The following is a 25,022-nucleotide window of genomic DNA, read 5'->3' as shown; positions in this document are numbered from 1 at the left end:
CGACCCCCACTATTATAGGAGGCAAAATATATATATTTTTTTTTAAATATTTTTTTTTATAAATGGAAATGTATGGTTGAAACATGCACACGTTCAAACGCACACACACTAATAAGCATTGGAGGCTTTTAACCAGGGCCGGACTGGGGAAATCATTCAGGCCAGGAAATAGTGCAAAATATAGCCCCAGTCAGGCCACTTTTTAAGCAGGGGGTCTGGGGTCCCCCACCAGGACATTTCTTGTTACAAAGACTTAATTTCCTGCATTCTGGTGCAGACATTTTTTTATTTGTACCCTTTAAATGCCAGTGTTTGTGATGGCATCACAAATTATTGTTAAAAAACAGGCTAGCATATGTATGATTAGCAACAACACTGATTTTGATGGATTTTCAGTTTTTTTGTAATGTCAGATTGAAAAGAATACAATCTTTTATTCAACTTCAGCCCTGATCATAACGCCACATATTAATTTTATAATTCTAACCCTTTAAATGCCAGTGTGTGTGATGGCATATATTTGCAATATATCAAATGCAAAGTAGATTTTTCTGGGGGGGATTATTACAGGCTAGCATGTGTCAATGATTAGCAGCAGTTTTTTGTAAGGGTCCCGCCTCCACCAATCACATGCGGCTCCTTTTGTGTGTGTGTGAGAGCGAGAGAGCGAGAGCGAGAGCGAGAGCGAGAGAGAGAGAGAGAGAGAGAGAGAGAGAGAGAGAGAGAGAGAGAGAGAGAGAGAGAGAGAGAGAGAGAGAGAGAGATAGTTCTCCAACTTGTGTGAGTTGCAGTGATCTCCTGGTTGTTCCCCACATAGGTTATCTAACTATTGCGCTGCTGCAACTAGAAACACTGTCCTGGCCTGCTTCTAAATTCAGTGGCCTGACTGCAAAAAAAAAATAAAAAAAAATTGAAACCATCTGGCGACCCCCCCCCCCACCCCGACTTTGGGAACCCCTGGTCTAGACAGAGCAACCCCTCTTGACACCAAACCTGTCCCATCTTTTTCAGTAAAATCTCATGATCTATTGCAGGGGTGCCCAACCTTTTTTGAACCAAGATCTACTTTTTAATTTACCACCTAGCCGAGAGCTACCAGCCAAAATTGTATATTGTAAGCCGTCATTTGAGGCTTTATAAAAGCAGCATAATGAACACAAATCTGTCAGTGCCGAGTCCGACCTCATCTTAAATAACAAACAGCATTGCTTGTTGTAGTTAACAAGGAGAGGCAGAGTTGATTTTGCAAAGAAAAAAGAAAAAAAAATGATAATTTTATTTTATTAATCAAGATCTACCGTACTTTAAATCAGCCCGCGATCTACCTGTCGATCGCGATCGACTGGTTGGGCACCACTGATCTATTGTATCAAAAGCTTTTTTTAGGTCAATGAATATTCCTAATACATATTTCTTTCTCTCTATACCGTCCGTTATTTCCTCTACAAGCTCCATTAATGCCATGGAGGTAGATCTAGCTGTTCTAAAACCATACTGGCTGTCCATTAGGAGATTATGTTTTTCAATGAAAGTGTCTAATCTTGCAACATATAGTTTTTCGAGTATCTTTGAGAACTGTGATAGCAGGGATACCGGTCTATAATTGGTAAACAAATGCTTGTCTCCAGTTTTAAATAATGGTATAACCTTTGCAATTTTCATTTTTTGAGGGAATGCGCCCATTTTGAACGACAAATTGAATATATGAGATAGTGGCTCCACAATTCCTTGAATAATTTTTTTACCAGAGACATATCAATGTCATCCCCATCTGTGGAGGTTTTATTCATGCATTTGTTTACCATCTCAATAATGTCCTCTTTCTCCACAGATCCCAGAGATATTGAAGCAGGCATTGATACAGTATGTGAAAATTAACTACTTGGTGGATACCTGAACACAGAGTAACACAGGTATCACAGACTGCCACGGCAAGCCTAGTGTGCAGGGATTAAAGCAAAAAAAGATCTCCTGACTGAACTTTTTTTCAGGCCAAGTCATATTCTTATTTTAACCTCCACTATATATTTTTATTTAATAGCATTAGCGTTTAAGGGAACTAGATCATTTTGAACATATTTTCTATTGCCAGTTTGCTTTTACGTATTATCAATGCCGTTTTAAATTCATTAAATGAAACTGATTGCAAGGGTTGACTGACTTTGTCATACAAATAAACAAATCTACATACTGTAACTTTTCAGTATTGTGTATAGTTCAAATTCAGTATTGTCTATAGTTCAAATTCAGTATTGTGTATAGTTCAAATTATGTATTGTCTTTTTATTTTATCCACTTTTTCTCCCATTTTCTATTTTTCTCCCATCCCAATTTCGTATTTCCAATTCTCCCCTCCCCTGTCTCGAACGCTGCTAGACTATGCCTCCCACTGGTCGGCTGCAGCGAGGACCAAGCCTTGCATCACGTGTCCCCTCCGGTACACGAGGAGGCAGCTGTCGCATCTTTTCACCTGAACAGCGCGATCTCTCAGTGGCGAGGAGTAACGCGTGGGAGGCTCACGCTGCCCCCGATACTTCCTGATTCTGCTGTACAGGCGCACCAACCGACCTGTAGGAGTCGCTGTCCACAACGTCCAATCCCCACCCACCGGCTTTCCCACCCTCTAACACTGCCAATTGTGTTAGTATGACGGCCGGCCAAGCCGGTAGCAACGCAGAGAGCTGGGCTCGATACCAGCATATCCTGCGTTAGTGGCGAGTGCCTTGCCCACTGCGCCACTCAGCCGCCCTACAATTACATTTTCTACTCACCGGTAGAGCCGCCGCACCGCCGCTAACCCTTCAATAAGCTTTGTGGTCCGGGCATAAATGTGTCCATAAATCCATTTAGTTAGATCCAAAACTGTCTGAATGTATCTTGCGATTATTATACATTTCCGACGACGAACTATTAGCGTAATCCTGTCTCTCGAGTCGCTGCATGCGTCCTGCCATTATTGCTCACAAATGACTCTGCTTGGCGTGGCCGCGGTAGGAAAAAAAAATCCCTTTTTCCTGATATTTGACGCCTCTGATTGGCTCAATTTAGTTTCAATCTGTATGCATCTACAAATCATATTATACCAGGTAGCCAATTGACGGAAAATCCGTCACGACTCCGAATCAAATTGACGGAACTCTGAATCAAATTGACGAAAATCCGTCTCAAGACGGAATGCTTTAATGCCCTGTTCCACCCCACGGGGATGGTACCGACCCCTTTTGACATTATTATCATATATTAATATTTTTATAAAGATGCAAAATAATTTGTGATTTTAAAATCAACCGTTTTCAAGTATTATTATCACTACTATGTCACAAATACATGTAGAATGTAAAACGTTAGGTTGGCAATAGTTTAGCAATAGGTTAAAAGTGTATTTATATCATTTTAAGTTTTTATTTTCCAATCGTTTTTTGACCCGGAAGCGGAAATGGAAATGTTGAACCATGGGAATTGGAATCTTTTTGCGGCCATTTTGAAGAGGACATCGCTAGCTATCGTTCAGTGTTGGAATTTCTCCGTTCTACACTTCCTGTGGTCCACTATGGTGCTTCAAAGTTCAGCGTTCTGAATGAATCATATCAATAATTGTTATGATTCGCGATAATAAGCTACAAAAGGTAACGTTTTTGACAAATATTGAAACGCAGTCAGTTTCTCCACACTATTGTAATCATGTAGATGTGCTCTGTCCTTGTGTCCATGACTGTATTCTGACCTGTATCCCTACTATGTCTATGTGCTTTTGTTGTGTTTTTATTCTAATGTATTTATCTTGATTTTATTCTGTTTTTATTGCTAACCCTTTTTTTTACACAGGATTTTAGCCTGTACCTTCTGGCAGGGGGACTACCAATGGAAATTAGCCTTTTGGCTAAAATTGGGTGCATTTACATTTGTAAAATGTTTTATTAATGTACACTGTCCCCCTTGAACAAATAAAGTAAACCTAAACCTATGTAGGAAGAATTAGATCTGAAATTAGTTACAAAATGGTTATACTGTGGGGGAAATAAAATAGTACAGTCGTTTACAGTAAATATCAGTATCTGTTATTATGCAAGCCTGGTGATACTATATCCAAATTGAACTCGGCCATTTGAAAGATACTATATGTATATATATATATAAATGTGCGAATTGGCTATAATAAGGTAATGTATAAGCATATATTCTATAATAATATTTCAAATTGCATTGGTCCGGATGGGAGAATTCAGTACTGTATATACAAAACCTTCAATTTGATCATCTTCCCTTTATTAATTTCCTTAGATCTTTTGTACACATGATCTCAAGAGGGTACTGAATGAGCTCAGTGGCAGTTTTTTTTAAGTTTGGCCATTATTATCATGGTTTTATTCACTGTCAAAGATGAAAAGAAAAATCATAATTCATATTTTCCTTTGTTTCATCACAATTTAAGCAAGCCTAGTAATAGACACAATATTTCTGACACTGAGAATACATTCATTGAGGTCCATAGATGTTCCTAGATACCAAGAATATGCAAATAGCCCTTGTAGAAGTGGAGCAATATTCCATTTACCTAGGTATACATTTTATGCAGATTTTCACCTGGGGTGGAACAGGTTAATGCCTGAGTGTGTCTGTGTGCTTCTTACCTGTGGCAGTTTGTCGCTACACTCGTGTTTGTGAAGAGGCGGCATGCCTGACTGGGCCGGGGGACAGTGTAGTCCCTCTGTCCTCCCTTTCACAGAACATTCTGGAGTCCTTCCCTCAGTGATCAGGAGGGTCAGGAACACAAGGAACTCCTCCGCATCGTACTCGAAAAACTCCTCAGACGCATCTAGACAAAGAAACATGAGAACAACATCGATCAGAAAAGCACAGAAAATCTCAATGAGTTGTCCAACAGAGGAGTTGTCCAATCGAAACAGGTTAAAGTCCTGCTCACGTTTTTTTTTTACCACAATGTATGTACTACCTTTTTTACTTTTTCCATCCCTTTTGTATTATTTGAGTGAGTTCCAGAAATGCCTCTGCCTTGCTTGCCGTTTCTGAGTGGCACTGGCCCCAAATAGCCCTTTTGTTGTTTCCTTGAGGTTGTTGTGTGCACTCAAGAGTCTTCATTATCCCAAAGCACACTCACCACATTGACAATAAGGATCTCTCAAAGTGAAAAGAAAAGGAGTTATCTGGGGCACCGTGCTGTGCTGCTGGTGCAGACTGTCTGCCACTAGAGTTATGTGTGCTGTGCTGCTGGTGCAGACTGTCTGCCACTAGGGTTATGTGTGATGTGCTGCAGACTTGACTGCCACTAGAGTTATGTGTGCTGTGCTGCTGGTGCAGACTACCACTAGAGTTATGTGTGATGTGCTGCAGACTTGACTGCCACTAGAGTTATGTGTGATGTGCTGCAGACTTGACTGCCACTAGGGTTATGTGTGCTGTGCTGCTGGTGCAGACTGTCTGCCACTAGAGTTATGTGTGCTGTGCTGCAGACTTGACTGCCACTAGAGTTATGTGTGATGTGCTGCAGACTTGACTGCCACTAGAGTTATGTGTGATGTGCTGCAGACTTGACTGCCACTAGAGTTATGTGTGATGTGCTGCAGACTTGACTGCCACTAGAGTTATGTGTGATGTGCTGCAGACTTGACTGTAGGCTTGGGCGGTATCCTTATTTTCAAACCGGCAAACCTTTATGTTATAATACCCCGGTGCACGGTATTTGACGGTATGACTTTCATTTTCATCAGCGGGGGGGGGGGGGGGGGGGGGGTGTTACGTGTTACCAAGTAAACAAATCATCGTCAGCTCTCAGAATGATAGTCCCGTCCCGCACCGGTAGAAGCCCGCACCGTTTTAGCGTTAGCATCTAGCCTATAGCCATGGCAGACTATTTGATTCCTTAAGGGCTAGAAATTGCCTGGGTTTTGGTCATATGCTCCCGAAATGCTCCCGTTGTTTGGCTACTTCTATGTGCAGTAAAAACTACTCGAATGCTTTATAACCTAGCCATTGATTTAGTTCAGGGTAATCCAAGATTAGCCGCAGAGCTAACGCTACTAACTTGAGCTAACGCTATTTATTCAAGCTCAGTAGCTCACAGAGAGAGATAAACAGCTGACAGCGGATAGTACAGGACGGTACAAATACAATAAAAAGGCGGGTGGGGGCTGTTGTGTAAACCTTGTACTCTTTAGTTCACATATAATAAGAGACTGATTGCTCCACAAGGACCACAACAACACTGCTCTCGTCACAACGCTTTACGGTATTTTCACAGCACTGTCGCAACATTACACCGTTGTGACCCACTCGCTCCACTAGAGCGGTCTCGCCCTCTGCTGGCGAGTGTGTGCACTACACTCAGTGTGTGCACTACACTCAAAACTCCGTTTCACTGTTATAGAAACTGAAGCGCATCTGTGATTTTGACGGTGACGGACGGTATTGAAAATCAATACCGTAGGTATTTCTAAATACCCTGGTATACCTTAATACCGTCATACCGCCCAAGCCTACTTGACTGCCACTAGGGTTATGTGTGCTGTGCTGCTGGTGCAGACTGTCTGCCACTAGAGTTATGTGTGATGTGCTGCAGACTTGACTGCCACTAGAGTTATGTGTGATGTGCTGCAGACTTGACTGCCACTAGAGTTATGTGTGCTGTGCTGCTGGTGCAGACTACCACTAGAGTTATGTGTGCTGTGCTGCAGACTGCCACTAGGGTTATGTGTGCTGTGCTGCAGACTTGACTGCCACTAGGGTTATGTGTGCTGTGCTGCAGACTTGACTGCCACTAGGGTTATGTGTGCTGTGCTGCAGACTGCCACTAGGGTTATGTGTGCTGTGCTGCAGACTGCCACTAGGGTTATGTGTGCTGTGCTGCAGACTGCCACTAGGGTTATGTGTGCTGTGCTGCAGACTGCCACTAGGGTTATGTGTGCTGTGCTGCAGACTGCCACTAGGGTTATGTGTGCTGTGCTGCAGACTGCCACTAGGGTTATGTGTGCTGTGCTGCAGACTGACTGCCACTAGGGTTATGTGTGCTGTGCTGCAGACTTACTGCCACTATGGTTATGTGTGCTGTGCTGCAGACTGACTGCCACTATGGTTATGTGTGCTGTGCTACAGACTGCCACTAGGGTTATGTGTGTTGTGCTGCAGACTGACTGCCACTAGGGGTATGTGTGCTGCAGACTGACTGCCACTAAGGTTATGTGTGAACTGCTCCAGACTGACTGCCACTAGGGTTATGTGTGCTGGATGGTGGCCAAGCAGAAGTCCCAGGTCACAGTGACACATGGGCCACAATCAGCTGAACTGACATTTCTAAGTCAGCCGTTCAGCCGAGCTCAGCGTTTCACCGCAGGTTGAAACCCTCGCTCACTGATCCAAGAGGGCCTGTACTACAGTGACTGCACTGAGCTGGACAACATTAACATGTTAACAATACACTCTGCTTGGACGACGACGATAGGGCTATTTTCTTTCGTTAGCTTTAGCCTTGTGTGTTTTGGTTGACAGGGAGGAGGAGGAATGAGACAACTTTTCCAGTTTGGCTGTTTTGGGAGATGTAGTATATTTAGAACCTCCACGTCAGCCAAGCTCAGGCGTGGTGCCACACACACACACAGTGTGGGAGAGAAATGACAGTACTGTGTGGCACCTTCCAGGCAGCTGATCTGACACAGGGCTGCGGGGTTAAGGTTTGGGTAGGGCGTGCAGAGCAGCCCAGGCTGTGGCAGAAGAGAGAATAGACCTTAATCAGCATCCACATGCCTGGGAACTCCCCCAGGAGTAACTGCTCCACCCAGCTATAGAGGGCATGGTTGTCACCAAGCTAGCCAGGCATTGAGGCCAGTAGCCAGTAGCTTTGTAAAAACACAGTAGGGCTTAGATATAATGACACAGACAGATAAACCCACAAACAAACAGACACGCTGCTCAATGCAAGCCTGGTTGTGACGGATCATTCAGATACTACAGCATAGCCATCTCATAGGAGGTAGGTCAGTGTCAATGATGGTATGGGTCATATAAACGGCATAGCCATCTTATAGGAGGTAAGTCAGTGTTTATGATGGTTTGAGTCATATACAATATAATACAGCATAGTCATCTTATAGGAGGTATGTCAGTGTTTATGTTGGTATGAGTCATATACAATATAATACAGCATAGTCATATAATAGGAGGTAAGTCAGTGTTTTATGACCTAATCTGACTCACCTAACCGGCTAAGACTAACCTGACCCTAAACCCTAATCTAACTTGACATTACCTAACAAAACCTAACCACTAACCCCTTTCTGAAATTGAAGAACAATAATAATAATAATAATAATAATAATAATAATAATAATAATAATAATAATAATAATAATAATGTCCTCACTTCTCAGGATTTTTCACCATCCTTATATTATAATATTATTATTGTGAGAGCATTAAATGGTTCTTGCAATGGTATAAGTCCAAGGACACAAACACGCATGTCATACAAACATAATGTGGTCCTCCCACCACAGACAGTGAGCCTGGCTAGAACAGAGCCCCTCGCCTGGCTCTGCAGAAAGAGTGAGTGTGAGTAGTGAGAGCCGGGGGTGGGGGGCTGCTGTGTAGTGTGTATGTCACTGTCTCAGGCAGTGAGAGAGAAAGAGAGAGAGAGTATGTATGTGTATGTGTGTGTATCAGTATCACAGGCAGGCAGTCACGCACATTACTCCCAGGGAACTCCTCCCACAAGGCATTGAGCTGCTGCCGACACACGTGGAGCGAGCAGGGGAGGGGGAGGGGGGGGGGGGGGGGTGGAGGAATGGGCTGCCCGCCTGCCAGCTGTAGGCCGAGAGGGAATGAGGGGAGGGAGTGAAAGGAAGGGACAGAGCGGACGGAACAGATTCAACTCACTTTTATTTTCATGGCATTTCTGTACTTATTGGCACTGAACCTACTTACTCACCACAAACGATATAATAATACAATACAGCCTCACCATAATATAATAATATAATACATCCTCATCCTCACAACAATATAATACAGCCTCACCATAATATAATACATCCTCACCACTAGGCCTGCCGCGATAAGCAATAAATCGATTAATTGCCGCGATAATTAAAATGAATGCAATGATTTTGACGGGCGCGATTAATTGCTATTTGCGCGTTTGTTTTAATGAGGCGGACCCAGTGCCCCTTGTCAGTCGTGTCTATTCTACTAGCATTAACGTTACTCATACAAACAGAGTAAACACAGTTTTCAATCAATCAATCAATAACAACATTAACGAGACCCTCGTTGTGTCTATTCTGCTAACGCTAACGTTACCTCTCAGTGTGTCTATTCTACAAGCGTTAACGTTAGCTGTAACGTTACCAGTCGCGTCTATTTGCTAACGTTAGCATTAGGTAATAACCGGTTTAAAATGGATGGTGATTACCTCACGTTGTGTCTATTCTACTAGCATTAACGTTACTCATACAAACAATCAATAGCGAGTTATATTGATCACGCTATGTACGATAGCCATGCTAAAACGCTAGCACAACATTAGCACCTAACCTAACAACAAGCCTTAACAAGTCAGCGATCTTTTTGCGAGACTAAACTCTCCGCTCGGTGGCAAATTGTGTTGATGTCGGTTTTGTTTAATCAATAAATGAGGCAGAATACACAGTGACTGTATCCTTTGTTTATTGCACTTGTGCCTGCTGCAAACATAATGCTTATGAAATCCTAGAGACGCGTCTCTATTCTGACCAATCAGTGGTCTGCAGTGTTTCACGTGACTTTTCTGGTACCCAAAGTACCTGATAATCGCAACAATACTTCCGGTCCGGTCGGTGGGCTTCAAAATAAAAGTCTAAAACCCGGAAAAGACGGAGCGGTGGGCTTCAAAATAAAAGTTTTGGGAAATAAATTTCTCCAAAAAAAAAATTCTCTAACCGGTCGCAATAATATCGCTTATCGCGATATTTTCGGGGGCAATTAATCGCCCAGCAAAATGTGTTATCGTGGCAGGCCTACTCACCACAATAGAATACAGCCTCGCTATAATAAAATTATATAATATAGCCTCACAACAATACAGCCTCACTATAATATAACAATATAAACAGCCTCACTATAATATAATACAGCCTCACCATAATATAATACAGCCTCTCCATAATATAGCCTCACCATAATATAATATAGCCTCACCATAATATAATATACAGCCTCACCACAAATAGATGTCCCAAAACGGACACAATGACTTGTAATAATCATCAGCAGCACTGGTTTGAGCTGCATGTCATGCACACAATACTTTCCCCTGCTTGAGTTGACATTGTGTCGCTGCTAGCCCCCCCCCCCCACCCCCAACCTGCCACCACCACAAATAACCTCAGAGCCATGTGTGGAAAACACTGGACGCCTTGAGAGGGACATGAGTAGAGAAGAGGGGACTACGACACGAGAGGTCGATAGCTAGCTGGACTGGAACTCATGAATCAGGACATGGTGAAAACTAGAGCCGAGCCCTGGAGTCAATCCATCACTTGTTTTTCTTGTGACTTTGTCAGTCCATTAGGCTGGTCAATTGTTATGCTTTCTTTCATGCTTATTTCAAATAAAATGTTGAGCACATTTTAAAGCAAGCATGATAATAGTGGGTACTTTCAATGTCTATTAAATAACAAAAAATTATTAGCTGACAATCTTATGACTGCCAGTCAACCTTTTTCTTTAGTCTGGGATGACAGCTATGACAAATGTTACAGGTTACATTGCACTTCCAAGTCCGCTGATCATCTATTCTCTAGCTGTCCTGGCTAGCCACAGCCTGATTCCAGTGTCCTGATCATCATCTCTCTAGCTGTGCTGGCTAGTCACAGCCAGATTCCACAGTGTCCCGATCATCTCTAGCTGTTCCAACTAGCCACAGCCTGATACCACAGTGTCCTGATCATCATCTCTAGCTGTTCCAACTAGCCACGGCCTCAGTGCCGTGGCCTCTTATGGGATGTAGGCTAAAATCTCCATTAGGAGAAGAGAGGAGGAGAAGGAGATTGGGTGGATGATGGATAGAGGGAGGGAGTCAACAGGAGGGAGCTGGGGGAAAAACAGGAGACAAAATACGCCCGCCCAACACACACACACCAACACCCCTCAGCATGTGTGTATGGTGGGTGTCAAGATTGCCATTTTCAAGGAATAAGGGAACACAGACATACCATGTCACTCAGGGACACGCTACACAAAAACACACACACACACACACACACACACACACACACACACACACACACACACAGGGCAGAACAAAGGGCCAGTGAGAGAGAGAAATTGGTTAAGGGGCCCAGCCAGTGTTTGCATAGATTGGATCAACTGTTCCTTAGGGCCTTGTGACTGAATAGAACATTCCTCTGAAGCCTACAGTACATGCACGCGTGCATGGACGCACAGTTGCACACACAAAGTAACAAAGTGTAAATGTAAGCAGGGATGTGATGGTGATAACACAAAGAGACAAGAAATAATAGGGAGAGAGAAGTAACAGAAATTAACAGGAGAGTTCAGTCCAAAAAGTAAAACAAAAACATCTCGTCTTGATGTCACAATGACTGGAATGTCCGTCATCTAACCTGACATTATGGAATGGCAATGTGGCTTGTAACTCAATACATTAATCAAAGTATTGGGCCTTTCCAAGCTGAGCTTAATCAATCGTATTGTACGCCCACCGCCTCCTCTGCCCACACACATCCTCCTCCTCATCTCCGCCAGACATGGGAGCAGTGCATTACCATCCCTCTCGTGTGGTGTGTAATGTGAATTATGTAACAGTTCAGATTTAGATTTGGAGTGGAGTGGCACGCACAGCTTATTATTAGAGCCGAGATGGACACTGAGTAGAACTGGAGTCCAGCCTGCAGATCAGCTGGCTTCCAACGCAGCCATGTACCAACAGTAAACACCTAGGGGTGTCACTCACGACTCTACAAATCCATGCTTCCGTTTGATTTCAAATTTTAAAAACAGTCACGATTTCTGATTTAAAAACCTTCTTTATTTTTATCAGCATTGTGACGGCTATGTCGTTGTTCGACTTTCGAGTCTTGATTTGTAAAGATTGACCGATCATTGGTTGTATGCTCTAATTTTCAAGATAGAGTTAGGGAAAGAACAGCTCGAATTTAGAAAAAATATATCGTTGTCAGATTGGTTGCGATACCTTGGTGTAAATAAATGAAACCATTGCTGAAACAAATGGTAGCCTAAGGCCATGGTTACACTGGGGTAAAACAGCAACGTTGTATTTTCGAATGATTACGTTTGCATGTCCAAGTTAAGAAGAAACGCCGTTTTGGCAGGAAAACGCGCGTTTTCCTAGTGGCAACGCTGAAAGAGTGTTTTCGTTTTGGAAACTCGCCAAAACTCGCTGACAAATGGTGCCATAATTTGCGCAAGCCGGATACGGAACAGTTTCTTGCCCAACGCACATGCGCAGTAGTAAACACAGAGGCCAAATTCTCCCCTGGCTGTACCTATACAGGATATCAGCTGCGTCCTCCTCAGATTGCCTGTAGCTGCGGCTAAACTAAGATCATGTGTTGTCAAGTTATTGTTATAAGAAACCCAGTCCAAACTACAACAGTCTGCATTCCATTAACAATTGTTTGTATTGAGCCGTATTGTACCCATTCTGCAATCTGTTAAATAACGTTACATCCATTCATTCTGCTAGCATTAACGTTACTACGCTGCTCAGGGTTAAAAAAAATAATAATAATAATTCCAGGGCTTTTTTTGCCCCCCATAATTGATTTTCGGGGGCTTTTTTTTTTCTTTTTCGGGGGCACATAATTTTTATGATGAAAATTAACAAAGATTATAAAACATTGTTGACACTTTTTTTTTTACAGTCTTCGTCCCTATGTTTGATAACGTAATGTTAATGTCTCCATATATAGGGCTCTACGCTAACCTTTTTCCCATGTGCTCCTAAATAAATAGTTAATAAATAAAATCTAAATAAAAATTTAGGAGCACACAAAGAAATTTAGGAGCACAGTGAAAATTGTTCAAGTAACAGAGTTTATTAACAAACTATTTATCACATGCATATTATACTGTGCGTGTGCACACTATGAATTGAAAATGGGGGACCCTGATGTGTAAACAAGACGAAAGTCTCTCTGGTCTGCATCCCCTTAATTGTGTGTATTGAGCCGTACTGTATTGTACCCATTCTACAATCTATTAATAAAGTTTTCAATCAATCAGACTGCAGATTATAAATATATCTGGACACTGATGAGCAATTTGCCTATGGCGAAGCCAGCCTGGAAATTCATGTTTGTTTTGTTGATACGTTTTTTTTTATCCACTTTTTCTCCCCATTTTCTATTTTTCTCCCATCCCAATTTCATATGTCCAATTCTTCCTTCCCCTGTCTTGAACGTTGCTAGACTATGCCTCCCACTGGTCGGTTGTAGTGAGGACAGAAGCCTTGCATCACGTGTCCCCTCCGGTATACGAGGAGGTAGCCTGTCGCATCTTTTCACCGCAGCAGCTCGAACTCTCAGTGGCGAGGAGTAACGCGTGGGAGGCTCACGCTGCCCCTGTCACTTCCTGCTTCCGTTGCACCGGCATCACCAAACCGACCTGTAGGAGTCGCTGTCCACAACGTCAAATCCCCACCCACCGGCTTTCCCACCCTCTTAACACTTGCCAATTGTGTTAGTATGAATGACCGGCCAGCCGGTAGCAACGCCGAGAGCTGGGCTCAAACCCAGCGTCTCCTGCGTTAAGAGGCGAGTGCCTTGCCCACTGCGCCAATCAGCCGCCCCTTTTGTTGATCAGTTTGAATGAGCAAGGTGCTTAACCCCCAACTTGTCTGCCCTCATGTGTGTGTTTGTGTGTGGTAAATGTGTTTTCAGTCAACAGGTATAGGGAATCCCACTGTTGTGTAACTGAACACAAGTATCCCAAGGCTCGTCAAACATGTCACTGCCTGAGCAAGCCACGCAAACTGGCTATAGGGAAATGAGGATGTTGGATTTTGTGCAGGTTAGTGTTACAGTATATCGCGTCTATGTCTTGTACGTGTTGTGACTGTGTACAGATAGTTCGATCAGAGAGAAAGAAAGGAAGAAAAAGAGAGATGGCTGTCCAGTCCACCACTCCACCCCCACCTGCCAGATAAGCTGACCCAGTAATCTGTCCCTCTGAGGACCTTCTCTCCTAAACATACTATACACAGAGTCAGTCCAACAGATTTGACTATTGCATAAGCACTCACTGCCCCTCCTCCACAGCTGAGCTAGAGGAGACCGCACCATCGAGTGTGTGAATGTGTGTGGGGTTTGATTGATTGATTGAAAATGTTATTAACAGATTGCAGAATAGGTACAATACAGTACGGCTCAATACACACAATTGTTAAGGGGATGCAGACCAGAGAAAGACTTTCGTCTTGTTTACATCAGGGTCCCCCATTTTCAATTCATAACATTTATGACATACATGATGACATACAGATATACAGTACTGTTTATTTACAGACAGAGTTTCTAAAAGAGAATATACAGATTTGAGGGGGAGGAAACTGTACATCGGGGGGGTTGGGGGTCGGTGGGTTTGGACATTTACCGGGGCGAGTTTCGAATTGCGGTCTCACGTAGGTGCTTTTTTAGAGTGGTTTTGAAGGTGGGTAGGGATTCACATTATTTTACGGCTGTGTGTAGGGCGTTCCACATTGTTGTGGCTTAATTGCGAAACGTGTTTAGTCCCTTGTTTGAGCCGAATCTGGGTTGGACATGATTTGTGGAACTCCCTCTGGTGTTGTGGTCGTGGTATTCACTGACCTTTGGGAAGTATCTCGACATGTACATGGGTACCTTAGTGGTGTAGTGTATCTTGTAGACCAGGCCCATTGCAAGTTGTTGTACTCTGCCATCTACTCTAAGCCATCCTACAGTAGGTTGTCAAAATTTTGGAGGCAAATTTCTTTTTTAAATAAAAAATAAGTATTACATTTTTTATTTATTTTTTGCTTCGATTTTTTTTTTTCGAAGCTTGTGCCATCGAACGAAGCTTCGAAGTATTTAAGACAGCCCTAGTTTCATCTTTCCTTGTGACAATATTGTCTAAAATGGGTGTGTCTATATTGTGACAGATCTCCTCCCCCCTCCCATGGATATGTGAAGGATGGGAGATACTTCTGCCACAGGAGGAGTAGAGTCAATTAGGGTAGCTGATTAGTACTGATAGAATACACCTGCGCATAATTAGTTCACACAAATCTCACGTGCACACACCCCAGACACACACACTACAAAGCCACTTGGTTAGTCAGGAGTAAGTTGAGCGGAGGTGAGGTTGGAGTTGTTGTATTGAGAGAGAGAGAGAGAGATTGTTATTCAGAGTTGCGACGGTGAGAGGTAGTGAAAGGTGAGGAGAAAGCGAGTAGGTGTTCTTTGTGTACTGGACCCTGGACTGGCTAAGATTCCCCCTTGTGTACTGACCCTGGACTGGACGACTACCCTGAATTGTGAACAATCCCTTTTTTCTGTCGGCGAGCCGGTTTTGTGTTTTTGACCCTCGGACTGAATCACGACCAGTCTATTGATTTTCCCCTCTAAATAAATACTTGTATTGATTGATATGGCTCTTGTGTGGACATTCAAATTTGTTTGTATTTGAAGCGTGGCGAGCCTGAACACTACCAGGTTCGTCACATTATGTTCATTCTACGGCTTCATTCTTCCAGTTTCAATTACGATTTTGGCATTCCCACGATCATGAAAATAACATAATCAATATAAAACGATCATTGTGCTGTATGCTATGTGGCTCATTTTGTCTTGTGTTGTAAATGCAGCACACCCTTCCTTCACAATGGTGCGCTCTGCCCCCCCGCCCCCCTTGACATGTCTTTGGTAGCTTGTAGGGATATGGGGTCAAGCAGGCATACCTTTGTAGACATTGGTCTACAGATGATGTGTACCAAGTTACATGCAGATTGGTGAAATGTTTTTCACAGGAAAATTGAGTGAACCACATAACCAAAACGGCCTTCTACCACCTCCGGAACATTGCTCCTCTCCGCCCGTCCCTATCACTCTCCACTGCTGAAACACTGGTTCATGCATTCATTTCATCAAGACTGGATTACTGTAACAGCATCCTCTACGGCTCACCAAACACTATCCTCAATAAACTACAATATGTTCAAAACTCTGCTGCCCGCATGCTCACCTCCACCCGTCGCTCTGATGACATCACCCTTGTCCTCCGATCAAATACAGGATACAATACTTCTCATCACATTTAGGCTGAGGTTACACCTTTCGTATCATCTTCGTATTGTTTTCTTATACGTATCGCCGCGTATCGCCGCGACGTCATGCGCCTCGAGTCACACTTTCGTTTTTTTTTCGTTTTTGTCAGCCAAGCACACTGATGTAGTACACTTGAACGAATGTGCCAATACACTTCCTGGTGGAAGCTCCAGCAAAAGAAAATGTCAATAACGCAGGCGCCTATGCCGCGCCACCATCTTGCTTTACTCAATGCAGCAATAATTTTTCAGCAAAGCCTAATAAAAGTGCAATAAACAAAACGGATACATTCACTGTGTGTTCTGTCATTTGTTGATGAAACAAAACTAACATCAACACAAGTGACCACCAAGAGCGGATAGTTTAGGCTAAAAAACGATCGGTAGCATTGTAGCATTGTTAGCTGCATGCTAACGTCAATGGAGTATGCCATTATAACAATATAGCATTGTGGCTAGAAGCTAACGTTAGCTCACGCTACTTAGCCAGCATCAAAACTGATGATATCGCGAGCTATCAGTAGTTAGATAACATTAGAGACAACGCTGTGTGTATTAAACAAAGGTGAATAGATGACTGGGCCATTTTGTTTAATGCTTCTTAAGTTGAAAGAGGAACTCTGAGCTAACAGGGTCTGAATCCTGATAGCTCACGTTAGCCAGCTGCTCATGCAATCGGTAATGCTAGCAGAATGAATGGATGTAAACTTTATTTAACATATTGCATATGGGTACAATACAATACGGCTCAATACAAACAATTGTTAAGGGAATGCAGACTGTTGTAGCTTGGACTGGGGTCCTTATAACAATAACTTGACAACACATGGTAGCTGAAGCTATTTGGGACACGGAGCTCTGTCCCAAACACACACACTGTACACAGGAAGGGCACGCAGATGGTATCTACTGCGCATGGGCGTTTTCGCAACAACTGCTCCGTGCTGACTACACACTGTTGTCGAAGCGTTTTTTTTGCGTATCTCCAAACGCAAACACAATTTTGCGTTTCAGCCGTATCGACAAAAAAACGCCAAAAAACGCATTTCTGTGTAGATAGGACATGAAACGTCGTCAAAAACGTATAAAAAAACGCCAGGAATACACTAGTCTAACCATAGCCTTAAAGCCCTCAACAACCTTGCCCCTCCCTACCATGCCAACCTCCTCCTAACACCTCCCACGACCAAGCTCCGGACCTGGGGCGACAGGGCCTTTGCTGCTGCTGCCCCCTCCCTCTGGAATGCCCTCCCCAGCCATATTCGTGATGCAAAGACCCTGACATCTTTTAAATCAGCCCTCAAAACCCACCTTTTCAATCTTGCTTTTGACCTCTAATTCTGTCAGTTTTATTTTATTTTGTCATGGATTATTTTTGTCATAGTTTTGTCTCTTCTACCCATGTAAAGAGTCTTTGAGCACCTGGAAAAGTGCTATATAAAATAGATTTATTATTATTATTATTATTATTATTATTATTTGGCTTGACCCAAGGAATTCAACGGGACCTCGTTTTTCAAAATCTTGACTTAAGGGTAAAAAGTTGCGTGCATGAACACATTGCCAACTTCGACCCGTTGGTGGTGCTAGAGTGCTCAAGCTGTCAACATGTGACTTGATGACAGAGATCACGGGAGGGTCCCTAACCAGTCTGCAAATATGGTTTTGATACTTTAAAGCTAGCCCCTTTCGGGACTGTCATGCACGCCAACATGGTTGGACGAGTGAATACAGTCCCTTATACGAGCATTGAAAAATTCTACAATTAAGTCTGTCTCGCTTGTCTCTATCAAAACACTTGTTGTACAGGTGACGCAAAGACATTTCAAAGGTACTCACAGTTGCACAAGGGTTTCGGACAGACAAGCGCTAGGGTTTGAAAGCTCTGCATTGCTAATAAACATTTAAAATAATTTTAATAAACTGGTCAACACGGCTTTATTTCCAGCTTTGGGTGCCTGATGCACCTGCGCTGTGATCACCGGTATCGGCAGTGTATCGGTCGATATGGCTCATAGACTATCGGTATCGATGGCAAAAAAACGTGATTGGGGCATCCCTAATAAGAATAAATGGTACAATCACTCAAGGTGGCCTACGCAGCTTCACTGCTTGGCCCCCAATGATTGCTTTTTATTATTTCTGCCATAATCGAGCAGCCCTAATTAATTCTAAGCTGAGCAGAGAATGTTTGTGATACTGCTAGCGCTGTAGTTGGTCATATTGTCTGTGCTGCTGAAGTATCAGTGTTGCGTTCTGAAGATCAAGCAGGCAGCAGGCAGAAAGCAACCCACCCAGATCCTGTGCTCAGAGATAGTGCAGTGGCACAGGCCGCCGCCCCTGGAGCTGCTCATAGCCTTATATATTATAGAACTCTATGACGTACCCCTGTTGGCCTAAGATCCAATTCCACTAGAGCCGTCTCCTCTGTCTGCATAAACTCTGTTCCCCTCTAAGCCTTCCTATCGTCTAAAAACAAGAGAAAAAAGCCAGTGATCTATAAGAAACACTAATATATCAACCACATACAGATCAGCACCTTGTTCTACCCATGTTTGTGAGCATCGGCACAATGACATTACAATCATACATCTAGTTATTCCATATTCACATTTTACTGCAATGTTGCATCACTCCAGGCAGCGTTTATTAAAAGAAAATCACAATAATACGTCGCTGTGTGAAAAAAGCAGAGATAAAAACCTAGAACACAACAGAACCTGATGAGCTGTACATCTACGGCTCAGATGATCTAAGGCTGGGGCTACTCCCACAAGAGTGAGAGACAGACAGAAAGACAAGAGTGAGAGACAGGCAGAAAGACAAGAGTGAGAGACAGGCAGAAAGACAGGAGTGAGAGACAGCCAGAAAGACAGTAGTGAGAGACAGACATAAAGACAAGAGTGAGAGACAGACAGAAAGACAAGAGTGAGAGGCAGCCAGAAAGACAGGAGTGAGAGACAGCCAGAAAGACAGTAGTGAGAGACAGACATAAAGACAAGAGTGAGAGACAGACAGAAAGACAAGAGTGAGAGGCAGCCAGAAAGACAAGAGTGAGAGACAAGCAGAAAGACAAGAGTGAGAGGCAGCCAGAAAGACAGGAGAGAAGCAGAAAGACAGTGACACACTCATTCAGTCAGTCAGACGGGCAGACGACCACATAACGAGGTGGTATGTCAGAGGCTCTTCCAGGCTGCTCCACTGCGGCAGCAGAGGCAGTCAGATCCAGTCACGCAGGCTGAGCTCGCTGAGGTGTGTCGGCTAGCGCGGCACACAATCATGTCCCATCTGGATGGAACAGAACAGGGAACGGTGACTACTGAGTCGCAGTGCACACACAGCACAGTGGAGACGGCACAGGATGTCCTGCCTGTGCATAATTCAATGAAGAAAACCATAGGTAGGCAGTGTTACGACCAGACCCGTGTCATGTACTGAAGGGGCGCGCGGCACACGCATGCAGAGCTGTATTCCTATGATGAACTGGCAGAGGCAGAAAGGGAGATCACACAGACAGCTCCCTCCATGCTAAATCTCCTGACTGCAGCCCCCAGGGAGATAAATATAGACACATCTTGGTGGATCTCTCCATCTATTTCCATGGCTCTCTCAGATTATAAAAACATAGGATTCGTATATATTAAGAACTATTTAGGATAGGGCGGCCGGGTAGCGCAGCGGACTAAGCGTCTGTCTACCACCGCAGAGACACTGGTATCGAATCCGGCTGTCAGCGGTGCCTCCGGCTTGACCGGTCGTCATACTGACACAATTGGCAGTGTCAGCGGGTGGGAAGCCGGTGGGTGGTATCCTGGTCGTGGGTGGTACTCCTACAGGTCGGTCAGGGCGCCTGCACAGCAAGGGAAGGAACTGGTGAAGGTAGTGTGATCCTCCCACGCGTTACAGTTCACCAATGAGAGTCCGCACTGTCAGGTGAAAAGAGGCTGCTGGCTGTCTCCTATGTATCGGAGGAAGCATGTGATAGACTTCAGGGCTCCCTAGACCGGCAAGTAGGGGGCAAATGCGCGCAACGACCAGGAAGGGGAGGGGGGAATTGGCATAACGACTAAATTGGGATGGGAGAAAAATACAGAAAAATAGGAGAAAAAGTAGATCATAAAAGAAAAATAACTATTTAGGGTTTCCAAATGATGTCCACCATCAGTGTCTCTGACTCTGTGGCCTGGACATTTTGACAGTGTGCGTCTCTTGGTAGGGACTTTCCCAGGTGGCCCACCAAAGCATTGTGAAATGACCTGCCGTCGTCAGGGGCGCCTGCTCTGTCGAAGCTTTTAAATCCCTGCTTAAGACCCATCTTTTCTCTCTCTCCTTCAACCTACCCTGATCTCACCTGGTCGGGGACTGACCCTTAGATTAATCTGTCTAGTTTAGTTAGGATGTCTATTTGCTCCCATGTCTGCTTTTCTGCAGACATTGGAGAACCTTTTTAACCTCCGTCTCGGTCTCAACCGGTCCCATGGAGCTTCATACCGCCTTCTGTCTGGCCTGCAGTGCTGAACCTTCTGAGTGGCTTCTCCTCCCCCCCGGGGCATACGGCCCTGAGATATGGTCTTGTATCTCATCCTATATCCATACGCTTGCAGTAGTTCTATCTATTACTCAATTTCACAATTTTCTTATATACTATGATTCTACTGTCACCATGTATGCATATGCTCACTACATGTATTTATTGCTCCATCTCCGCCCACTACAAACATGGAAACTCAGCTTCTTACCGTCTTCCGTGGTCTGTCAACGTGGTTTAGATGTGGAGTTCATTGCTGGGTTAAGTACTTCTATTCTATTCACATAATATGCTTACTACTAGGGCTGACCTTCGAAGCTTTTTTTGGCAATCGAAGCTTCGGGGGCCGAGCTTCGATTTTAATTCGAGGGGGGGGGGGGATGTTAATGTTCGAAGCTTGTGCCATCGAACGAAGCTTCGAAGTATTTAAGACAGCCCTACTTACTACATATATCTATTCTATTCACATATATGTTTACCACTTGTATCTATTGCTATGTCCGCCCATCACAATCACACGAACTGTCTAACACCTGTCCCGTCTCCCCGTGAGTGGCTGTCTCGGAGTGATGACCGGTGTGTTGGACGTCCCGTGATGAAGACCGGGAGGATGAGACCCTCTCTGCGCCGCCCCTTTGCCTCAAATAGATCCGCTATCAGCTCGATCGTTAAACTTTCAAACTCAAAATGTTCAGTTGCTATCGCATGCACTTATCTGTGTTTCACTTCACATAGGAGTGCATGCTTACCAACTGTTCGCCTGTTTTACTGCAACACTACCATCACCGACATCTAAGAAGGGAGATCCCCCCTTGAATGGCCCTTCTAAGGTTTCTCCCCTCCACATTGCCTGTGGTGCATTTTTTCCTATTGCAAGGTTTTAGTGAGTTTTTCCTTACCTTCGCGTGGGGTATGTCTGGGAGTGTTGCATTTATTTTAAATGTTTGACTTTATGGTGTTCTTGACTTATTGTGATGTTTCTTCTTCTTAACATGTGTTGTTGGGCCTTATAAATAAATTTTATTTGATTTGATCGTGATGACTTAAAAAATCTCATATTCAGATCTATTCACACAATGCAGCACCTCGTCACAGGGTGGTGCGTTGGTGTGGATAGATGGGCCATTTGTGTGACATCATGCTGATGAATTGAAAATGGGGGACCCTGATGTAAACAAGACGAAAGTCTTTCTCTGGTCTGCATCCCCTTAACAATTGTGTGTATTGAGCTGTACTGTATTGTACCCATTCTGCAATCTGTTAATAAAGTTTTCAATCAATCAATCAATCATGCTGTGAGCTTGAACTCTCATCTTCCACTGTGATCGGTTGGCCACTGCAGTGTAGGGAGGGGTTGCGTTACGGCAAAAGTTCTAACTTTCTGGCGGAACATCACTCTGTTTTGGTGGTACCAACTAGGGGTGGGACGATACATCGATCCAGATCGATATATCGATCCATTAACAATTATCAAATAGGATCGATGCAACGTAAAAAGATCGATTCATATTGCGATACTCTTATTTAGAAAATCCCCTCGTGAGCATATCCGCCCGGCTGCAACAACAACAGTAGCTCAGCACAGCTCAGCGTGTGTAGACGTTAGACAGCATTGCTTCAGAGTCCGCCTATTTTGCCCGAAATAAGTGCCTGTTGTTTTTTTCCCCATAAGCCAGGGTCAAATGCATTTAACATGCTTTCCATCCTCGCCATTCCTTTATGCCCACGTCGCGTTAAATACCGAAATTAACGTTGCGTTAGCGTGAGCTAACTAAGCTAAGCTGATAGAGCGATAGAGAGAACAGCAGAGGTCCACTAGGGACTGGGAAGGAGGGGGGGTTACTGCATTCTCGAGATAGCCCCACTAACAGGATCTGGCCGGTACTGCACCTTCTGACTCCCAATATGCCTTTTCCAGCCAAAATACAGCGCTGTGATAGGATATTAACATCGGAAAAAAAAATAAAAAAAAATAAAAATGTCAAATGATATTTCCATTGCCTTTTTTGTTGTTGATTTAAATGTTACTGATTGTGTTAAATGGGCATATAATATCATCTCATATCGATCGCAGGCACCTGAATCGTATCGTATCGTGGCAGACTTTGTGATATCGGAAAATATTGTATCGTTGTCCAAAGAATCGATATCGTATCGTGATGAAACTGGTGATTTCCACCCCTAGTACCAACTGCTGGAGCACAACGCAGCTACCCTCATTCAAAAGGAGAAGAAACTTGCACTTTTCCCCTGATTAGGTGTGAATGAGCCCCAAGGCTTCTCAATGAGTTCTAGTGGGGCTTTTTCTTAGCATTGTCCTTTTGAGTAGATTCGATAAGCCTAAGGTTTCTTCTTTAAGACAGTCTGAATCTCCCGTCCCTTTTGTCTGGTGGTTTAGAGTCCCAGATTGGTTCAATAGCAAACACAGGCTGGTTGAGGCTCTCTGCCCTGGGTGAGGTCCTCCCGAGTGCCTCCAGAAACACTGTATACCACTTGCTGCTGGATTCTTTCCCATCTTCTCATAACGTCATTTTCCTGCTAGAGATCTTTCCTGTCATTACGATTATTGAGCTGCAAACATGGGTCAGAACTGCAAGCCTGTTATAATAATAATAATAATAATAATAATAATAATAATAATAATAATAATAATACATTCGATTTATAATGCACTATATCTGTAAACCAAGTCTCAGAGTGCTACAGAGTAAAAATAGACAAAGACTTTAAAAACATTAGGCAATTGAAGAAACAAGACAAAGCATAAAAAAGGGATAAAACACAACACACAAGGCATGTATAAAAAGGTTAGAACTAAGTGAAGGCTTTCGTGAAGAGGTATGTTTTTTAAGTTCTCTTTTAAAGGAAGCAGTGGTCTGTGGTGCTCTGAGGTAGCACGTATATACGCTCAGCATAACCGCAGCGTCCTGGGTTCGAATCCGGCCCAGGACATGTGCTGCATGTCCTCCCCATCTCTCTCTCTCTCCAAATTTCCAAACTGTCCTATCCACAATAAAGCAGAAAATGACATTAAAAATATCACAAAAAAAAGAAGAAAAAAGCCTGTTGTGTGCATGTGTGTATTCAAATTAGAGTTCATTAGATCTCCAATACCTCACAATTCATATTATGGATTCACCCGACCGCCACCACGACACATCCCTTGTGTGAGTTTTTCTTCAAATATTTTCAAATTTGCTGTGAACATTCAAGGCCCCTAGAAGAAAAACTATTGATTTTGGTAACCACATGACCTTTCCCCTAGTGCCAACGTTGTTGACAGGCTATTTTTTTTTTTATCCACTTTTTCTCCGTATTTTCTATTTTTCTCCGATCCCAATTTCTTGTATCCAATTTTCCCCTCCCCTGTCTTGAACGTTGCTGGACTATGCCCCCCACTGGTCGGTTGTAGAGAGGATAGAAGCCTTGCATCACGTGTTCCCTCCGGCACACGAGGAGGCAGCCTGTCACATATTTTCGCCTGCCAGCGCGGACTCTCATTGGCGAGGTGTAACGCATGGGAGGCTCACACTACCCTCGCCACTTCCTGTCTCTGCTGTGCAGGCGTCTCCCAACCGACCTGTAGGGGTCGCTGTCCACAACGTCCAATCCCCACCCATCGACTTCCACCCGCTGACTCTGCCAAATGAGCCAGTACGACGGCCGGCCCAAGCCGAAGGCAATGCTGAGACTGGGATTCGATACCGGAGTCGAGTGACGAGCGTGACGAGCGCAATGTCCGCTACGCCACCCAGCCGTTGTCGTTGTTGGCTTGAATAATTTTTTTGCTTTATGGTGGCACTAGTCTCGCAAAACAAAAAACATGAATTACTACATAGACATACCTTCTGTTAAAAAATGCAATGAGATTGGAAAACACAAGTTTCATTGTACAGAATCTTTAAGTATCGATGCTGCCCCTCTGTGTGTGCTTTCCCACTGAAGAACAGCGTGAAATCAGATAAATACAGCCCGATTAGCCTATAGGGATACATTTAGTCACACCCAACTAGGGCTGTACCGAATGCTTCGAAGCTTCGATCATAATGTTGACATTCGAATTCTAAATCAACATTCGCATTTTACATTTTTTTTTATTTTTTATTTTAATATTTTTTTTAATGAGTCTATTCAATCTGTTTAAACCAGTGTTTCTCAAAGTGTGGGGCGCAGAGGCATGCC

At 43.7% G+C, this 25,022-nt stretch overlaps 1 protein-coding gene across 1 annotated transcript in view; it reads right to left on the bottom strand.

Annotated features, from left to right (window-relative positions):
- Positions 1 to 25,022, bottom strand: part of atosa (atos homolog A) — a 119,376-nt gene that overhangs the window by 32,448 nt on the left and 61,906 nt on the right. Inside the window, exon 2 of the mRNA XM_084337200.1 lies at positions 4,632 to 4,816. Coding sequence (XP_084193326.1) covers positions 4,632 to 4,816 — 185 coding nt within the window. The remainder of the gene's footprint in view (positions 1 to 4,631; positions 4,817 to 25,022) is intronic.

Source organism: Notolepis coatsorum (genome assembly GCF_963971535.1).
Source record: "Notolepis coatsorum genome assembly, chromosome: 20".
NCBI lineage: Eukaryota > Metazoa > Chordata > Actinopteri > Aulopiformes > Paralepididae > Notolepis > Notolepis coatsorum.
The sequence above is the reverse complement of the archived record's forward strand: the minus strand, read 5'-3'. Positions and strand labels throughout refer to the sequence as shown.